General features: G+C 35.9%; 5 protein-coding genes across 5 annotated transcripts; 3 read left to right on the top strand and 2 right to left on the bottom strand.

Moving 5' to 3' along the window:
* The first annotated feature begins 287 nt into the window (after positions 1 to 287).
* LOC108853564 (plant-specific TFIIB-related protein 2-like) lies at positions 288 to 1,519 on the top strand. The gene is made up of 2 exons (XM_018602963.2): positions 288 to 1,131; positions 1,275 to 1,519. Exons 1-2 carry the CDS (start codon positions 288 to 290, stop codon positions 1,442 to 1,444), a joined length of 1,014 nt encoding a protein of 337 aa, XP_018458465.1. The 3' UTR covers positions 1,445 to 1,519.
* Positions 1,520 to 3,169: 1,650 nt separating this feature from the next.
* On the bottom strand, positions 3,170 to 4,675 carry LOC108829293 (expansin-A23-like). The gene is made up of 2 exons (XM_018602957.2): positions 4,414 to 4,675; positions 3,170 to 3,834 (listed from the first exon to the last, which is right to left on the bottom strand). Exons 1-2 carry the CDS (start codon positions 4,529 to 4,531, stop codon positions 3,191 to 3,193), a joined length of 762 nt encoding a protein of 253 aa, XP_018458459.1. The 5' UTR covers positions 4,532 to 4,675; the 3' UTR covers positions 3,170 to 3,190.
* Positions 4,676 to 8,754: 4,079 nt separating this feature from the next.
* Positions 8,755 to 10,136, top strand: LOC108851620 (histidine-containing phosphotransfer protein 2). The gene is made up of 6 exons (XM_018625076.2): positions 8,755 to 8,955; positions 9,179 to 9,309; positions 9,421 to 9,492; positions 9,589 to 9,660; positions 9,765 to 9,837; positions 9,925 to 10,136. The coding sequence occupies exons 1-6, from the start codon at positions 8,890 to 8,892 to the stop codon at positions 9,976 to 9,978; spliced, it is 468 nt and encodes a 155-aa protein (XP_018480578.2). The 5' UTR covers positions 8,755 to 8,889; the 3' UTR covers positions 9,979 to 10,136.
* A 26-nt stretch (positions 10,137 to 10,162) lies between these two features.
* LOC108829295 (uncharacterized) lies at positions 10,163 to 11,976 on the top strand. The gene is made up of 3 exons (XM_057007969.1): positions 10,163 to 10,196; positions 10,601 to 11,263; positions 11,330 to 11,976. The coding sequence occupies exons 1-3, from the start codon at positions 10,163 to 10,165 to the stop codon at positions 11,761 to 11,763; spliced, it is 1,131 nt and encodes a 376-aa protein (XP_056863949.1). The 3' UTR covers positions 11,764 to 11,976.
* A 119-nt stretch (positions 11,977 to 12,095) lies between these two features.
* Positions 12,096 to 17,068, bottom strand: LOC108855288 (alpha-glucan phosphorylase 1). The gene is made up of 15 exons (XM_018629064.2): positions 16,706 to 17,068; positions 16,194 to 16,435; positions 16,006 to 16,107; positions 15,738 to 15,914; positions 15,373 to 15,648; positions 15,023 to 15,294; positions 14,799 to 14,916; positions 14,342 to 14,725; positions 14,090 to 14,242; positions 13,871 to 13,999; positions 13,448 to 13,684; positions 13,211 to 13,287; positions 12,758 to 12,944; positions 12,473 to 12,670; positions 12,096 to 12,364 (listed from the first exon to the last, which is right to left on the bottom strand). Exons 1-15 carry the CDS (start codon positions 16,917 to 16,919, stop codon positions 12,248 to 12,250), a joined length of 2,883 nt encoding a protein of 960 aa, XP_018484566.2. The 5' UTR covers positions 16,920 to 17,068; the 3' UTR covers positions 12,096 to 12,247.
* Between the last annotated feature and the right edge of the window lie 447 nt (positions 17,069 to 17,515).

Raw genomic sequence — 17,515 nt, forward strand, 5'->3', positions numbered from 1 at the left:
AAGAGATCTGTTTGCAAATAAATACCAATAAACAATTATTATATATGTATTGTTTGGAATAGTGGCCATTAAAAATAGAGAACACTGAAAGAAAAAAGGAAATTATCTTCTCCTAACTGTAAACCTGTAAAAGCATAAAAATCATCTTGGACAAAGAAATTTACGTACCTTTACTACTTTCTCCTATCAGTGCTCTATAAAAAAAAACCAAAGTCATCCTCAAAGTTACATCCAACAACAACAGAATCATATACAAAGAAGAACCAAAAAAAAACTAAAATTTGAGAATGGAGACTTGCTTTGAGTGCAAGAAACCTACTGAAACGGTGATTGACAAATGCACCGGCGATACAATTTGCACAGAGTGCAGCCTCGTCATTTCCCATCACTACATAGACGACAGCCAGGAATGGAGAACATTCGTCAACGACGATAACAGTGACAGAGACCCTAATCGTGTCGGTGGTCCAACCAATCTTCTTCTCAAATCCGGAGGTATCGGCACCAGCATCGACAAAGGCAGAGGAAACACTTCCTCCGTCTCCAAGAACAACTTATACGAACTCTTCCGGGCACAGAATCACGTCAAGAACTCTGAAGACGAACTGATCGAGAAAGCGTGCAAAGAAATCAAAAGGATATCAGAAGATCTTGGTCTAATAAGCGGTGTCGAGTTTAGGGCTTGCGAGATCGTGTCGAAACTCGATGGTGGTGACAGCAGCAAGAGATTACGCAGAGAGAAACACATGAACGCTCTCTGTGCGGCAGCTGTTTCAACGGCTTGTCGTGAGCTGAAACTCTCGAGGACGTTGAAAGAGATCTCCGTGGTGGCTGGTGGTGTGGACTTGAAGGATATAAACAAAGCGAGTAGGACGATAAGGCGTCTTGTTGGTTCAGATCAAGACGAGGTGGATACTTCTACTGCTGCTTCTCAGGTGATTATCAAGACAGGAGAACTTGTTAGCCGGTTCTGTTCCAAACTCGACATAAGTGTAAGAGAGACAAAGGCTATTCGAGAAGCGGTTGAAAACGCTGACAATTTCGATATCCGAAGAAACCCTAAGTCGATTCTTGCTGCTGTTATCCTCATGGTTTGTCAGCTATCACAGACCAAAGGGAGATCTATTCGAGGTGATTAAAATAATTGTTTACTTCAAATAAAAATTGATTAATTAATTAGGTGACTTCCACTGCAAGGTAAAACAATCGATTTTGCATGTCTTTAGTTGTTATTGTTAAATATCTAACCTAACTCATTGTGTTGGTTTTTGTAGAAATTGCGGTGGCTGCTGAAGTGGCGGAGAATACCATCAAGAACGCCGTTAATGATATATACCCTTACGCCTCGAAGATTATACCACCGTGGTATGCTTCTGAAGAGGACATCATCGAGAGGTTTGGAGGTACCATAGGTTCTTGGGATGCTGAAAAACATACCGCATAGGCGAAACCTCTACTTGCGCAAGAAGTCTTTGGGATTTATGTTGAAGAACAAGGTTGTTAAACTATGTTCTAACTAATAAAATATGAGGGTATCTTTTCTGCTTTATATATATCAAAATGTAATAAATCTATGTTGACATATATGGTTGAATAAAAAAAAAGATGTTGTAACGTCGTCGCGACCAAAAAAAAAAACGTCGTCCGGACCACTCACGTCAGTAAACTCTACGTCAGTAAACTCCCACGCTCTCTAGAATTAAAAAAATGTTAAAGCCTTAAAACAAACTAGATTCTGACCCGCCTTTTTTCAAAATGTTTTAAGGGCGAGTATTTTTCTGTTGTTTTTTCAATATAAAAGATTAATAATTCTTCGTTTTAATTATATAAACTGTGACATGATCAAATTTTAATTATGCGGGTTTGTTATAGTGCGTACAGTATGACGAAATTTAAAATGCACCACAACTGTTTTATGTTTGTAAATAAGTTTTTTTTAATGCCATTTGTAAATAAGTTAAACAATAGTTTTATCCAGTATTTTGAAATCCGACCCGGACCCGCGGTTGAACCGGAAAACCCGATGACCCAAAATAAATTCGGGTTGGGTTTTGTAAAAAACCCAAAATTTAAAAACCCGCAAAAACCCGCTCAAACCCACTAAAACCCAAAACTCGGTACCATTTGAACCATCGGTTGAACCAGTAGATAATTTTTTAGTTGTATATCAAATGAAAATAAAAATATAAAAGTTAAGCTAAGTATTCTAAATGTTTATTAAACATAAAATATATACATATCTAAACTATTATTTTATGTTTTAAAGATATTTAGAAAGTAGTAACTTTAATTTTATATATATATTTTTTTTATTAGCTAATATATTATTATATAATAAAATCAATTCATTTATTAATCTGTGGTTCATCCGCGGTTTATCTTCAGTCAACTCAATGACCTAGTAACCCGGTAAATTGTCTGGTTCAGTGTTTAGGTCAGTTTTCAAAACATTGTTATCCGAAATTTTTATTTGGGCTATTATATAATTTTAAAGATTTATAATTTATATAAAATATTGCTAAACATATAAACTGGCCAATAATATTTTTGATTAAATCTTATCCCGTGTAGTTACAAAATTTCAATCTTTAATATCAACTTATTAAAATTATTGCAGACTTTATTTTGTGGTATTGATATTAAAAAGTTTATGGAATTTGAATTTGATTATATAAAAATATAACTCATTTAATTAGTTAGTAAGTCCATCTAAATGTTGAAATATGCCCATAAAATCAAAAGACACTAATGCCATTAATGATTTTTTTTGTTTGTTCATATCATTAAGGATATTTTTGAAAAACTTTAAAACATTCATTAAGAGTATAAGTTGGGAATGATTCTGATTTAATGGTATTGATGGTTTTTTATTGCAACGACCGTCTCGCCCGTGGAGCTTCACACATGCTCACTAGGCATGTGGGATTTAACATCTGACCAAATATCGGTTTATTCTCACGATATCGTAAATTAATTTTTGATTGTTTATTCATTCTTCCATTATTTCATTTCAAACATATTTAGTTTTAAAGTTTTTTATGGATAAATGATAAATAATTGTATTTTAATGGCATAAGTAACTAAATTATTGTTTTTATAAATCATGAGGTTTAATATATAGTTATATACTATCACATATCATAAACCAAAATGTTACAGTTTTCATTTAACGATGAATAGCAGCCTCCAACTAAAAACTAAAATCATCTGAATAATGAAAGTTTGATTTTGCTTCAAAAGTTTGACCGAACCCCCAATTCTCGGATGCCACATCAACGAACGTCATGCTCATACCATCACTGGTATGGACCAAAAACGAGAGTCTTTGTCCCACCAAACGCACACTAGTATCCCAGTTTTGTCCCCAGTTCCTCTGCATAGGGATCCATTGACCATTATTCCCTCTAATAGTCACACTAGTTACATCTCCAGCACCTCCAACGTTATACACCAAAACCATGATGAAATAAGGATTCCCCTTGATCTCAAACCTCACGCCACCTGTCTTGTGACACTTCACTCGCCGGAACTTCACAGGAACTATCCCACCGCTGTACTCCGCGATGGAAAGGAACATTTTCATCGTTAGATCGAAGTGCTTGTTTGGAGGGTTGCACCAACGTGTATTAACCGGTGGGGAGTAATTGGGTGGGCAGAAATTAGTTGCTGTGACTGTGATTGAACCGGCATTTGGTTTGCACCATTTTGAGTTCGTACATACGAGCTCGAAACAAGCGCCGCATGTCTGGCCGTTGTTGAAGAGCGCCGTGCTTAGCGCGGTCGTCTGTAACCCATAACCTTCTTTGAATAGATCTCCGTAACCACATGCTCCTTCTGTCACACCAAATATCAGAAATGAAATGCATTAGATAGTTTTCATTAAAAACCCAATTGATTTACAAGATTCGATTATGAATGCAAATGATTGCATATTTTTTGTCAACAATGTATTAATAAATAGATAACCATCTATTCTACCATTTAGCAAAAGAAAAAACCATCTATTCTACCAAAAGAAAAAGATAAACATCTAATTTTCCATGAAAACTTTCATATATCACTATATATACACAAAGTTTATGCGTCATACTATTTTTCTATTTCGGATAAAGGTTAGAAACTAATTAATTAAGACACAAATTGAAAATTTCGAAATATATATTATACACACATCCATATTTTAAAATCAAATTAAACGAGGATGTTTTTGTTTTTTTTAATCATAAATCTTATGTAATCACTAATCAGGGGATGAATAGATCTAAACGTGTTTTAGGAGAAGAAGAATATGCTTAGACATGACATGTTACATTCGACATCGCATAAACAATTTACCAGTAGTACTAATTCAACACCTGTTTAATTTGAACACAAAAAGATATAAACTCATTGGAAACTATATAAAATACTAACGCATGGTATCTTTGCCGTTAATGTCGCCGTAAAACGTAGCGTGGGCGTCGTCCCACACAGCGTCAGCCACCGACACGAGAATCGCGAGTAACACCACAAAGGTCAATGCTAGTTTCATGTTTTTGTTTGTTTGTTTTCTCCGACTTAATTTACAATTCTACTGAAAAAGAAGAATGGTTATTTATAAACGAATATGAAACGTTGGTCTTGAAAATTTAAGGGAAGTATGAGAATCCGCGCGCGATATATTGCCTTATTAGCCTTGGGATTGATTCCGTAATCTTAGTGTCCCATGCATTAGTTATCACATTAGGACGTTTTACATCCTTACTTAGTTCGAGATATTGGCTAGATAAGATACAAAAAACATATTTGCTAGATGTGGAAGTTGTTGACTTAAGCTTCAGTCATAAGTCAAGTCTAATCTTACCTAATTAGGTAGATTAGGATTAGATAAAATATTTAGGATTTGTCTAAATAATGAGTATGAAATTATCTAGACATATATACAAAAATGTGAAAACTGTGGTATAACTTCAAGATTTAAGTGGGCCCGATTATGTATTGGGCTTAAATGCTCTAAACTAGTGGCCTTAACAAGCCATTTTCATTATAATCAATACTATTAAAATTGCAGTATGACCTGTTGATAAAAGGTTGTGTCCAACTTATAATTTAAATAATACATTCCTCTTTAATATAACTGCAAGAAAAATAAAATGTAACCACCACTTTATTTGCTAAATAATTAGCGGCCACCACCATAAAATGTAACCACCACTTTTTAAAATAAAAATATAAATAATAAGGAATAGTTAATAATATATAACGTCAGTTTTTTTATTTGTTACCTAATAATATGGATCATATAAAATCTATTTTCTGGAATATAAAATTAGATTTATAGTAACGTCAGTTTTTTTCTTTTGTAACTTCCATCCTAAATTCTCGGTACCAACACATATATCACAGATAATTTTTTTTTTTGAAAAAATATATTACCTACAGTTATATATATTAACAAATATTCCTTCTTTTTGGGTTTATATCAAACGTGGTTTGATCATAAGCTTTCTTATTTAATCATCACTCCATGGATGTAGGTGAAAGGGATTTTGAGTATTGTATAATTTTAAATGGACATCTAATAATAACATCATATAAATAATTATATATGAAATCAAATCATGAAAATTTAATGAAAATATATAATTTTATCTATTTAATTGCTAAAAGTAATGTAACTATACTTTGTTATTTTTTTAGAAAAATTAACCACTTAGGAACAAAGTACAAAATTAATGTATGAAATGCCTATGGAATAATTGTATAGTTATGAAACATTACAAATTCAATACATTTATCAAAATCTCTTACTAATATTTTTTAAAAATTATTATACACAAACATTAAATTAAATTTTATAATTTATAAGTAATTTTCAGAAAAATGTAACATATTTACACAAAAAACAAAAAATAGAAACCAACATTATACCTGCACTTGAAGCATAGAGTAAGATCTAAAGACAAATACAGTAATAAAGAAACGGTCATATGTGTATATAATTATAAAGTAACGAGTGTATATCGACGAATCAACTTTTAAATTGCTATTATTTTATAAAATAGATTTTGGTTAAGATTTAGACACAAATATGAAAATTAAATTTCTAAAAGAAAAAAATAAAACAAAAAATATACCCGCCCTTTAAAGGGCGGGTCAAAATCTAGTATATATATAAAAGTCCTTTGTCAAAAAAAAAAAACTTCAAGATTTAAGAATTTTTTTTTGTTTTGAGTTATTTTCTATAACTAATAAAAAATATTCTTTACTAATCTAGGTAGCACAAAGCTTTGTCGGACGTCTGATTTCCGTTTCGAAGTTAAGCTTATGGAAGACTCGAAGCTTTAGAAATTAAGCTTGTAGAATCTTTCAGCTTATACAACAACTTTACGCTTCCTTTTTGTAATCAGGATTCCTTTTTAAAAAATTCAATGGTATAAATAAGTGAAAAATATAAAATATGTTTTTGTGTAATATAAAATAGAGAATAAAAATATATGAATATTAAAATTAATAGGACCCAAACTAATAGTACTATAAATTATCCACCAGTGTTCGTGTCAAAACAGTTGAAGCTATTGAAAAGATTCTGACTTATAAGACTATGTACAATGGTTATAATATCCATTTTATTTTCAACACTCTAACATTCAACGTTATCTTCTTTTTTTCCACCTAATTTATTTAGCATTCACTTTATTTTTAATTTCTACAATGGTATATTTTAAGAAATTCAATATCACACTCCAGTATTTTTAATTCATATATTATATTATACAATAAGTGAATTTGAATTATTGGATGGAAATAAAAATAAAAAATGTTAAGCTAACGATTTCTTCCAATTTAATTGCACCATGTGGCGAAGCTGATCCACAAAAAAAAGTTCTAACCGTTGAATGTTTACAACTAAGGATCCGATTGGTTTAGGCTTTACAAGCTGTCACTTTTTGCTAAAGTCTATTTTTTACCAATCACTTTTTTAATTTTTAAAAATCCTCAAAGTCCTCCTAAAATTTCTCACAGCCCAAATTTTATTGTTTTCACTTGTTACGGTAGTTTTTTTTTTAAAGCCAACATTTTGTGGCTTTAAATTATTTTCACAATTTCTTTTTATATCTTAAAGCCTTAAAAGTTTTAAAAGTCTCAAGTTACAAAGGATCAGATCTAGAGGAATTTTTCGATGAACAATTTTGAATGGGACCATCCGCTTCATTTGCAGCCTATGAGACCAACGACTGTGAAGCAAGTGAGTGTGAGTGGGGACGCATATGAAGCAACCAAGTACGCACATTGTATATGTATCTTGACAGAGTGGGATGAGTTCAAGAACTTGGAGTACAAGAAGATCTTTGATAACATGCATAAACCGGCTTTTTGTTCGATGGAAAAAACATCATGAATCTTGAGATGCTAACGGAGATTGGTTTTATTGTGTACTCTATTTGTAAACCATTAGACTCATGGCTCAAGGACATGCATGATGTATCCTAAATTAACGATGATTATTTTCGTGATTTTACGGGGTGTTGGAGTTAAATTTATAGAGTTTGTTGATTTTTAAAGTTGAGAAATTTGTTAAGTTTAAAAATAGTTGTAGAGATTTTGGTATATTGTGAATTTTTTTGAAAATAAATTATTATAGTGATTTTAATAATCTAAAGGATATAATTAGAATTTTCAAAATCTTGTTTAATGATTTAAAATGTTAAGAATACAACATCCAATAACACTAACTTTAAGACTTATGGAATTATTAAAATCTAAAAATTTTAATATATATTTTTTTGTTAAAATTATAAATTCATCATTGATTCTAGTAAGAATGTAAGAATTTATAAATCAATAACACTATATTCTAAGAATTCTAACAATCATTCTAAGTCTAACTCCCGTTGATTACCAAAAAAAAAAAGTAAGAATGTACTATAGGGGTTTTATTTGAAATTGGTGCCATAGATGTTGCTTTCTTGGAGAAAAAACTAAACGAAACTTCTATATGTTGATCATGTGATGTTGTGATGCTGGTTTATAATATTAGGCCAGTCAATGTGTTGTAAAATGTGCGTTTTAATTGTGTCTGTTAAGAGTTGACAATGTCTACCAGCTTGGAGATTCTGAGTATCGGATTTGACAACTAACAGTTTGCACGTTTTGAAAGCTACACGTAAAAGATTATATGCTTCATGTCTTTGATTTCATTCCCAATCATTGGTCCTCAACTCTCTCAACTTTGTCTTTCTGACAACCATTGTTTTTGGTTAACTTTCCATTTAATTGTAAATTTCAAAAAAGTTAATTAATTTTATTGAAATATTATTGGTTAAAACTTAAGAATATAATATAATATATTTATTACATTAGTTTTATATACTTTATAATACGTGTGAATGTAGTTTTTTATAAAAGAGTTAGTATTTGTTTTCAATTATGAAAATGTCTGACAAGACGTTGTAGCCCAATGGTTAGGACGGGTCCCCGCCTGCACCCAGGTAGGGGGTTTGATCCACGCCGGAGGGAACTACCTTGCAACGCTCTTGTCACCCACACGGATATGGGCCATGCTTTCGGCCCATTTGAAAAACTGGGAGGGGCGTCTATCCGTGGGCATTCCTTCCCCTTGGGGATTAGTCTGGGCCTTCTGGGCCTGGGATACCCCAGGTTAAACAAAAAAAATTATGAAAATGTCTGCCTGTCTATTTATTTTATTTTCCATTTTATAATAAAGCTAAAAAGGAGCGTTATATATAATTGGTGAAAAGACAAAAGAGGATTGATTGTCTTGGGATTGGGCTATTTGCAGAAATTCAAAGTCAAAATCAGTCCTAAAAGAAACCAACGGCGAACTCTATTCTTCTTTCTCGCTCGATCTCCGCTTCTTTGCTTCACTCTCTCTCTCTCTCTCTGACCATGGACGCTCTTGTTGCTCAGCTGCAGATGCAATATCGTAACTACACCGCTTCTCTCTACCAACAGGTTTGTTTCATCATTTTCCCACAAAACCCATTTCATTTGAGCAGAGTTGCATATCTCATGATACCTGAATCTATGGAAAGCCTCAATCTTTGATGATTTTGTGTGGATTCGAATTATCAATGTAGTTTTTCAAGTCTCTTAGTGAAAAAAAAAGTCTGTAACTTTGATGGTATTGTTGTTAGAATTATAGCTTTGTTTTGTTTTGTGTGTTTGGTTTGTGAAGGGCTTTCTGGATGATCAGTTTACTGAGTTAAAAAAGCTTCAAGATGATGCTAGTCCTGATTTTGTGGCCGAGGTTCTCTCCCTTTTCTTTGAAGATTGTGTCAAGCTTATCGGTAACATGGCTCGAGCTTTGTAAGTCCTTTTTTCTTTCTATCAAAATTCACAAGTATCCCAATTTTCATCATATAACAACTCTGAGGCCTGTCTTTCTCTTACACGACTCGAAAACCGTATCTATTTAAGGGACCAGACAGGAACTGTAGATTTTAGTCAGGTTGGTGCGAGCGTGCATCAATTGAAGGGTAGTAGCTCAAGGTAGCTTTTTTTGTCCAAATCTTTAGCAGCAGAGAGTAAAATCTTGTGTGTGGTGAAGTGGACTGATGAAGCTCTGTCTTTACGTATAATATGCAGTGTTGGTGCCAAGAGGGTGAAAGGCTTGTGTGTTACCTTCAAGGAATACTGTGAGGCCAATAACTACGAAGGGTGAGGCTTTTAATTATGGTTTTTTTTTATTTTGTGAAACTCATTTGTTGAGATTGGTGAAATAATAATAATAATAAAAATCTCTGATGGTAACTTACTTACAGGTGTGTGAGGTGTCTGCAGCAGATTGATATCGAGTACAAGGCCTTAAAGACAAAGCTTCAAGATATGTTCAATGTGAGTGATGATTGTGCATAGAGTTCAGATATCATTTTGATGAACAATGATTAAAACCTCTTTCATGACATTTGTGTGTTGTTGCAGCTTGAGAAACAAATCGTTCAAGCTGGTGGTAAAGTTCCTCAAGTGGATAATTAACTAAAAGACTAGTCCAGAAGAACAAGATGTTGATGATGATGATGACTCAAATTTGCATTCTTCAATTCCTCATTTTAATTTATTTTGTTTGCTCGGAAGAAACTCAACAGAATGTGTGGGAAAAAAGAAGAAGAGAGATGATTCTTGTTGATAAATAATCTTTAGTACATTTCTGAAACAATTCATGGTTGGTGTGTATGATAACTGGTTTGCTCCTGGTTCCTTTTTTTAAAACCGGTTCGGTTCTGTGTAAGATGTTGTAAAGAGACTACGAAGTTAACTGTAGACGCGAGTGTAGGATATTACTACCTTCTCCGCAAAAGCCTTATTACCTTCCATAACAAGTAACTTTCTCCACCGTCTCTGTGAGTAAGTAAGCTTGATCGTCAGCGAGACTGATCCAAGCTCCCCGAAAGTTGCTTAGGGTTCTAAGCTCAGAGATTCAGTACAAAAAAAAGACGAGGACTTTGCTCTGGTAAGCTGATCAAGTCAACTCCTTTTTAGGGTTCTTCCTCATTTCCGATAATGTAAAGAGTTAATTTTTCGTGGGTTTGATGAAACAGGTTTACAAAGCAGAGAAAGTTTCATCCTTTCCGTCTTTTTAAGCAGCGAAAGGTTTAAGCTTTTGTAGTGTCGTCAAGAGGAAGCCGACATGTTTGCAAAATTTGCGGAAAATGGTTCGCGACTGCACAAGGTGTGTATGGTCACCAGAGGGTTCATTCCGAGTTGAAACGGGTTTGGGGTCTTCTCAAGAAGAAGCCTAGGGTTTGCTCTGTTTCAACCTCCATCGAATCTAAAGCCCTTGATGCTGAGTCTTCTTCTTTTATGAGTGAGATTGAGAGACATGAGATGGATGCTGCTGCGATGAGCTTGGTTATGTTCTCTGAACGAGTTTCTGCTATCACAAACTTGCCTCCGGGTGATCAGTCGAGAGAAGAGTTTAGTGATGTGTCCGCTACTTGCAGTGATGTTGTTGTTGCTCAGGAATTATCTTCTCCTCTGAGAAGTAAGTCGCTGGAGAAACGAGAGAGTAACTTCAGCTATAGATTCAAAATATGCGGCAAGAGTTTTGAGCGTTCTCTAGGTAGCCACCAAAGCTTATCAAATAGAGAGCAATTAGAGTGTAAAAAGGAGGAATTTGAAGTTAGTAATTCACTTTCTGATGTGTTGGTTGACTCAGGAGCTAAGAAGATTGTTCCACAACCATCATGCTTAGAAGTCTCTCAGGAGGAGTTGAATGAACGTAGAGATAAAGAACATTCTGGAGAGTCGACACACGGTTTCGGTAAAGTGTCTTCTCACTCGGGTTTGAAAAAGTCTGGTAGTTACAGTGATGTTGTTGCTTGAGAAGCGTTGCTTATTCCTTTGGGAAGTAGGTTGCAGGAAAAACCTCAGAGTAACTCCAGCTATAAATGCAAAGTATGTGGCAAGAGTTTTGGGTGTTTTCAAGCTCTAGGTGGCCACCAAAGCCTTCACAGACCGATTAGTGTGATATTGGGGCGTAAAAGGAAGAGATTTGAAGATGATGATTCACCGTCTGGCTCATCATCAGAAGCTAAGAAGATTGCTCTACAACCATCAAGTTTTGAGGTGTCTCAGGAGGAGTTGACTGAACGTAGAGATACTAATGTGGAGGAACACTGTGTTGAGTTGAAACAAGATTATGAAACGTTTAACACTTGCAGTGATGTTCTTGCTCAAGCATTACCTTCTCCTCTGGGATGTAATATGCAGAAAGGATTACAGAGTAAGTCCAGCTATGAGAGGGTACTGAAGATGTTGTAGTTCACCATATGACTCATCAGAAGCTAAAAAAAGTTGTTCCACAACCATCGTCTTTCTTAAGGAGTTGATTGAACATAGAGATACTAATGAGAAGGAAGAAACAATAAGTCATGGGTTTGTCTTTAGTGTTTCCAAGTCTGGCCAAAGCTTTTGAGTTTTATATACACAGAATCTTCAGATCAGTTGAACAGAATGGGATATGTTAGAAATAACTGGGGATTGAGACATTAGTTACTCTTTTTTTCCTCTAATTTTAAAGGTGAGTGCAGATGTATAGTTGCCATTTTCTACCGTTTGCTACTGTTACAGTTTACAGATATGATACAGAAAAAGAGAGTAAGTAACCAGCTTGCTTGTCTGAATCTTATTTCGTACATTCATTGTCTCGCATATTCACTACACATGGTTTCCTTATTTTACCTGGATACACTTAACTTGGGGAAGTAGAAGAGACATTCAAAAAAGTTCTTAAATGGTCAAAGGCTCATGGAAGTTCAACTTGCTTAATATTCCATATGTCTTTGGCATATTCGTGGATGGTCCGGTCACTGCTAAACTTGAATGAACCTGCTGTGTTCAAGATTGACATTCTCGTCCATTTCTGTAATCATTAAAATGGTAAATTTCAGGGTTGGATATTGAGGAAGTTTTTCATACAGAGTCAACATGTAAAGCTTTGATGATGGAAGAAGGAAGCATCGCTACTTACTTTCTGGTCTCGGTATGCCTCGTCAACTTTTTCTTGGCATTCAACGTAACTAGGAAAGTCTTTGCCAACGAGGAAGTAATCAGCTCGTCCAAATCCCTCATTTCCTTCTAATGAGCCAATTAGTTCATCATAGTTTGAGCCAAAGACACCGCTTCTAACGTATCGTTTGACTTCTTCAAAAATAGGATCCGGAACAAACTGGAATGTGAAGATGAATAACATGTCAAAAGGACTGAGAAGAAAAATAAGAATAGCAAGGTTTTATTACTCTTTTAAATCATATACCTTTCCCTCTGCTCTCTCTTTCCTGAGGTTCACAATCTCATCAGCTTTGGCACCAAAGAGGAAGAAGTTCTCTTCGCCAACTTCTTCTCGAATCTCGACATTAGCCCCATCCAACGTTCCTATCAAAATGCAACCGTTCATAGAAAACTTCATGTTGCTTGTCCCACTCGCTTCCATCCCAGTGGTACTGCAGAGACAATACAACTCTTAGTCTTCAGAAAATGGCAGAGTACCATTATTGATTATAACTTATCTTAATTGTTCCTCATGTCAGGATTTGTTGCTAAGGTTCTCATAATAAACATATAAAGCTAGTCCAGTTCCTAGTTTACTAAGTTTCTCAATTTCAGTGTCTCAGCCTCATGAAGTTGTTACCAAAAACTATAGAAGATGACTTAGCCAAAGAAGTTATGACAAGAACATAGAAGGCGACTTAGCCAAAGAAGTTGATACCTGATGTGCTGAGAAAGCTCACTTGCTGGAATGAGCAACTCAGCAACACTGACATTGTAATCAGGAACAAAGATAACCTACATGGTTGTTACCACTTCTGATAAGAAGATACAATATAGGTACCAATTTCCAAAAAGACACTTAAACCAGACTTGGTGGAGTATTTTGCAGATTGTCTGCTCAGAGTATGATTAATACAAGAACGTTAGAGTGCATATAATATAACAGATCACTTACCTTAAGCAGGTCACCTATCTCTGAATCATTGTTAATAGTAGACCCAACATCTGTGATGAATTTCACAATCCTCTTGGCTTGCACATATGTGGCAAATGCTTTTCCCCCAAAAATGCAAACTCTTGGAACAAATGCCTTCTCCCTCTCACTTGCACTCATTTCCTTCATCTTTTTGTAGCGGTAAACAATCCCCAATATATTAAGCAGTTGTCGCTTGTACTCATGGATACGCTTTATCTGCAATAGTGTTTTCAAAACATAAAGCATAACATTTCTTACTTGATGAGTATGATAAGAAGAAAGCTTCTAAGATTTGCTATTTTACAGGACTCATTGGGTTAAAGCCTAGATGTTGTTGAATGGTCTTCTCAAACCGAAAACAACTCATTCATAAGAAAGTAAACAAGATCCACTGGAACGCACCTGAATGTCGAACATTGCATCCGGGTTGACAGTGTACCCGGTTCTTTCCTTGATTAGTGATACAACCTTTAACTTGTTCTTCTTCTTTGCTGCCCTCCACTCGGATTGTAGATCTTCATCATCTGCAAACTGGAGAAAGACCGCACAAAGGTATAACGTGTGTCTTACAATAAAGATAAACAGCATGTGAAACAACATTGAATCTCATAACGCACATACCTTTCTTAGTTCCGCAAGCTTCTCAGTATTTAAGACCCAGTCTTGTGTGCCTATCCATTTAGTTATAATATCACTTAGATACGGGTTGCAAAAACTAATCCATCGCCTTGGTGTTACTCCGTTGGTTTTATTCTGGAATTTATCCGGCCACAACTGCAACAAATATAGAATATTAAACAACGAGGCTCCTGTTCTTCTTCCATGTAGCACATTAAAAAAAGGCATTATGCTTAACTGGTTAGGATGTTTTACCTTAACGAATTCATTAAAAACATCCTTCTTAACTATTTCACTGTGTATCTCTGCAACTCCATTTACAGCATGACCACCCACAACAGCGAGGTTGGCCATACGGACCATCTTTGGTGGTTTAACCTTCGGTTCTGGGATAACTTCAGCTTTCTTGCCAGCAGTTTCTTTCTCTTCTTCTTGTTCCTTTTTCACCACAGTTTGAGCATCTTCTTCTTTAGAATCTTCTGTGTTTTTTGCAGTAACTGGTTTGTCCTTTGGCTTCACAATCACATCTGCAAAAGCAGAAGGCAACTCGACGTTTTCTAAGATCCTCATCGCCTTCAGTTTCTCCTTGAGCAAGTCAGGATCCTCGGTCCCATACTCGGAAACAATTGTGCTGACTAGCTGCAACACATGAAAGTGAAAATTAGACCAGATATAGAAGAAAAAGAGACATTTCATGTTGTTGGAGGATGACCTCCTCATCAATCATTTCAATAATCTCCACATGACGAGGTAGCAATTTCCCCATAAGGTCTAAACTCCACTTCTCCAGTGCCTCAGGCAAGACTGTGTGGTTTGTGTATGCCACTGTCCTATAAACATTATTTATTAACTATTCAGAAACACGTTGCACGTTTTTAAACCTGTAAACTATATATCTAGGGAGAAAGAGAGTAGTAGATATGGGAAGAAATGAACCTCTGTGTGATTTTCCAAGCGTCCTCCCAGCTTAGTCCTTTTAAATCCATTAGAATCCTCATTAGCTCAGGAATGCATAAGGTAGGGTGAGTGTCATTCATCTGAACTGCAACCTTCTCTGGAAATTCTTCCCAGTTGATGCTTCCTCCAGACCTTGTCTCAAAGCGTGCTACGATATCTTGAAGCGAGGCTGAGCACAGAGTGTACTGCTGCTTCAGACGAAGAGCCTTTCCTTCATTTGACTCGTCTCCGGGATAAAGCACGTAGCAAATCTAATTCCATTACGTAGCAAATTTTCAGCGTTGATGTTAGTGCAGGGCTAGGAGAAGAGTAGAAAGAGAGAGACAGACCTTTTCAGCGTTAAACAGAGCTTCAGCTGCCTCAGTATGCCTCCCGGAGTTATATGAAGACAAATCAAAATCTGCTGAAGGGGCTTTTGTTGACCAGAGCCGTAGATTGATAGTAGTCTTAGTTTTATATCCAGGTATAGGAACATCATAAGCAACGGCCACGATGTCTTCCCCACCAATCCATTGTCTCTTACCATCTGATCCAAGAACCACTTTTCCATAGAACTTTACAGGATATGAGACATCATTTCTGACTATTTCCCAAGGATTGCTCAGCTGAAAGAAACAGGTAAGTTACCACTGTTCAGCATTACTTTCAGGAGGTACAAATTAGGATATATTGTATAGTAGAAGAAAAAGAAGACCTCAAGCCAATCTTCTGCAGCTTCCTCCTGTCCATCTTTTGTGATTCTCTGTTTGAACAAGCCGTACTTATATCTAAGTCCATAACCCCATGCCGGATAATTCAAAGTTGCCATGGAATCCAAAAAGCACGAGGCAAGTCTCCCTAGCCCACCATTCCCAAGTGCAGGATCTGGCTCCTACATATTACAAGTAGTGGAGAGAGACTTTAGCATCTCAGCACATATAAAGAAAGATAAAAGTCTCTGTAATAGCAAACAACAAGCTCACCTGACCAGCTACGCTTTCCAAATCAAATCCTAGACTCTTCAAAGCGTCAGCATAAGCCCCCGTAAGCCCAAGGTTACCCACTGCATTCGATAGGGCTCTACCCTATACACAATGGGGAGAAGAAGATGTTCAGATAACAAAACCAAGTAAAAAAGATTTGCTAAGATGAGTGAGTCAAAAGCAAAAACCTGCAGAAACTCCATTGACAAATAGTAAGCCTGTTTGGGATTCACCCTGTTGTAATACTCATAAGTGGCGTTCCAGTTAACGATAAGAGCGTCCCTAACAGTTTGCGCAGTGGCAAAGAAAGCCTTAGGCAACTCAAACTTCTCCGGAGAAAACAGAGGCGTGAACTCCGAGTGGTACTTAATACTCGATGCCACAGAAGCAGCATCTGGACCAAACGGGCTCAACGACCTAAAGCCTTCTTCTGTTATTCAATCACAAGAAATGGTTTAACTTCACATACCCAACATTCACTATAAACCCTAAAGTTACATACTTTAACTCCAACATTCACTATAAACACTAAAGTTACATACTTTAACTCCAACACTCACTGTAAACACTAAAGTTACATTCTTTAGTTCCAACATTCACTACAAACCCTAAAGGTACATACTTTATTCTTGTAGCACGAACCTTATACGCGTAAAGAAAGCAACTTTTTGAATGAGAAACGAAAAAGATGAACTTGGACCTTGTTCGGAATCGATAACAACATCGGCGACCTTCTCCTTTGGCTCGCTAGAGACAGCTTTCACCGTCGGAAAGAGTCTTTTCTTCGGTGATAGTGGCCAGGTTCTGTTCCTCGCCGCCGCCGGAAACATCCTCGTTCTTCTCCACCTTCCATTGTCGCAACGACGATTCACAAGGCTCGATAAGGCATTATTGTATTGCATCAAACTCTCCATCTTCTTCGATCTCTATCTGGAGAGAGTAGAGTAGAGTGTGGGTCAATCTTATCAGTCTCAGTGATCACTTATGAGTGATCTGAGATTGACCACGACAAGTGGTGAGGATATCTACGTGTCGGTGTTTTATTGGATGTTGGAACTGTACTTACCCCGTGACAGGTCATGTTTTTTTCAGTGTGTCTGCTGGAGCTGAGCAGATATTTGTGGGAGGAAGCGACAACAAAAAAAAAAACTAAAATAGGTAAGAAGCAATGTGCACCGTCCACGTGTAAGGTTTCTTGACCGTCAATTTAGTGAATACTTTTGTCAAAAGACTCCAATACTCGGATAGTTAAGTAAACAAGTGACTGTGACTAATGGCATTAGTGCTGTATTGCATAAATGTTACTATTGACTACATTCAAAGAACTTTCCTCAATGTTACTTAGCCATGTTTGTTTGGTAACAGAGCCAAATCAACCAATTGATATTGATAGTGCTTATTGAGTAATGCAACAAACAGAACCTTCTTATTGAGTTCAGAAAACAAGATTACACTCCAGTTGATCTTAACTAAGCAAGATGATCTCCACAGGCCAAAGCCAACTGAGAAA

This window comes from Raphanus sativus, chromosome 4 (genome assembly GCF_000801105.2).
Source record: "Raphanus sativus cultivar WK10039 chromosome 4, ASM80110v3, whole genome shotgun sequence".
In the NCBI taxonomy this organism is placed as follows: Eukaryota; Viridiplantae; Streptophyta; class Magnoliopsida; order Brassicales; family Brassicaceae; genus Raphanus; species Raphanus sativus.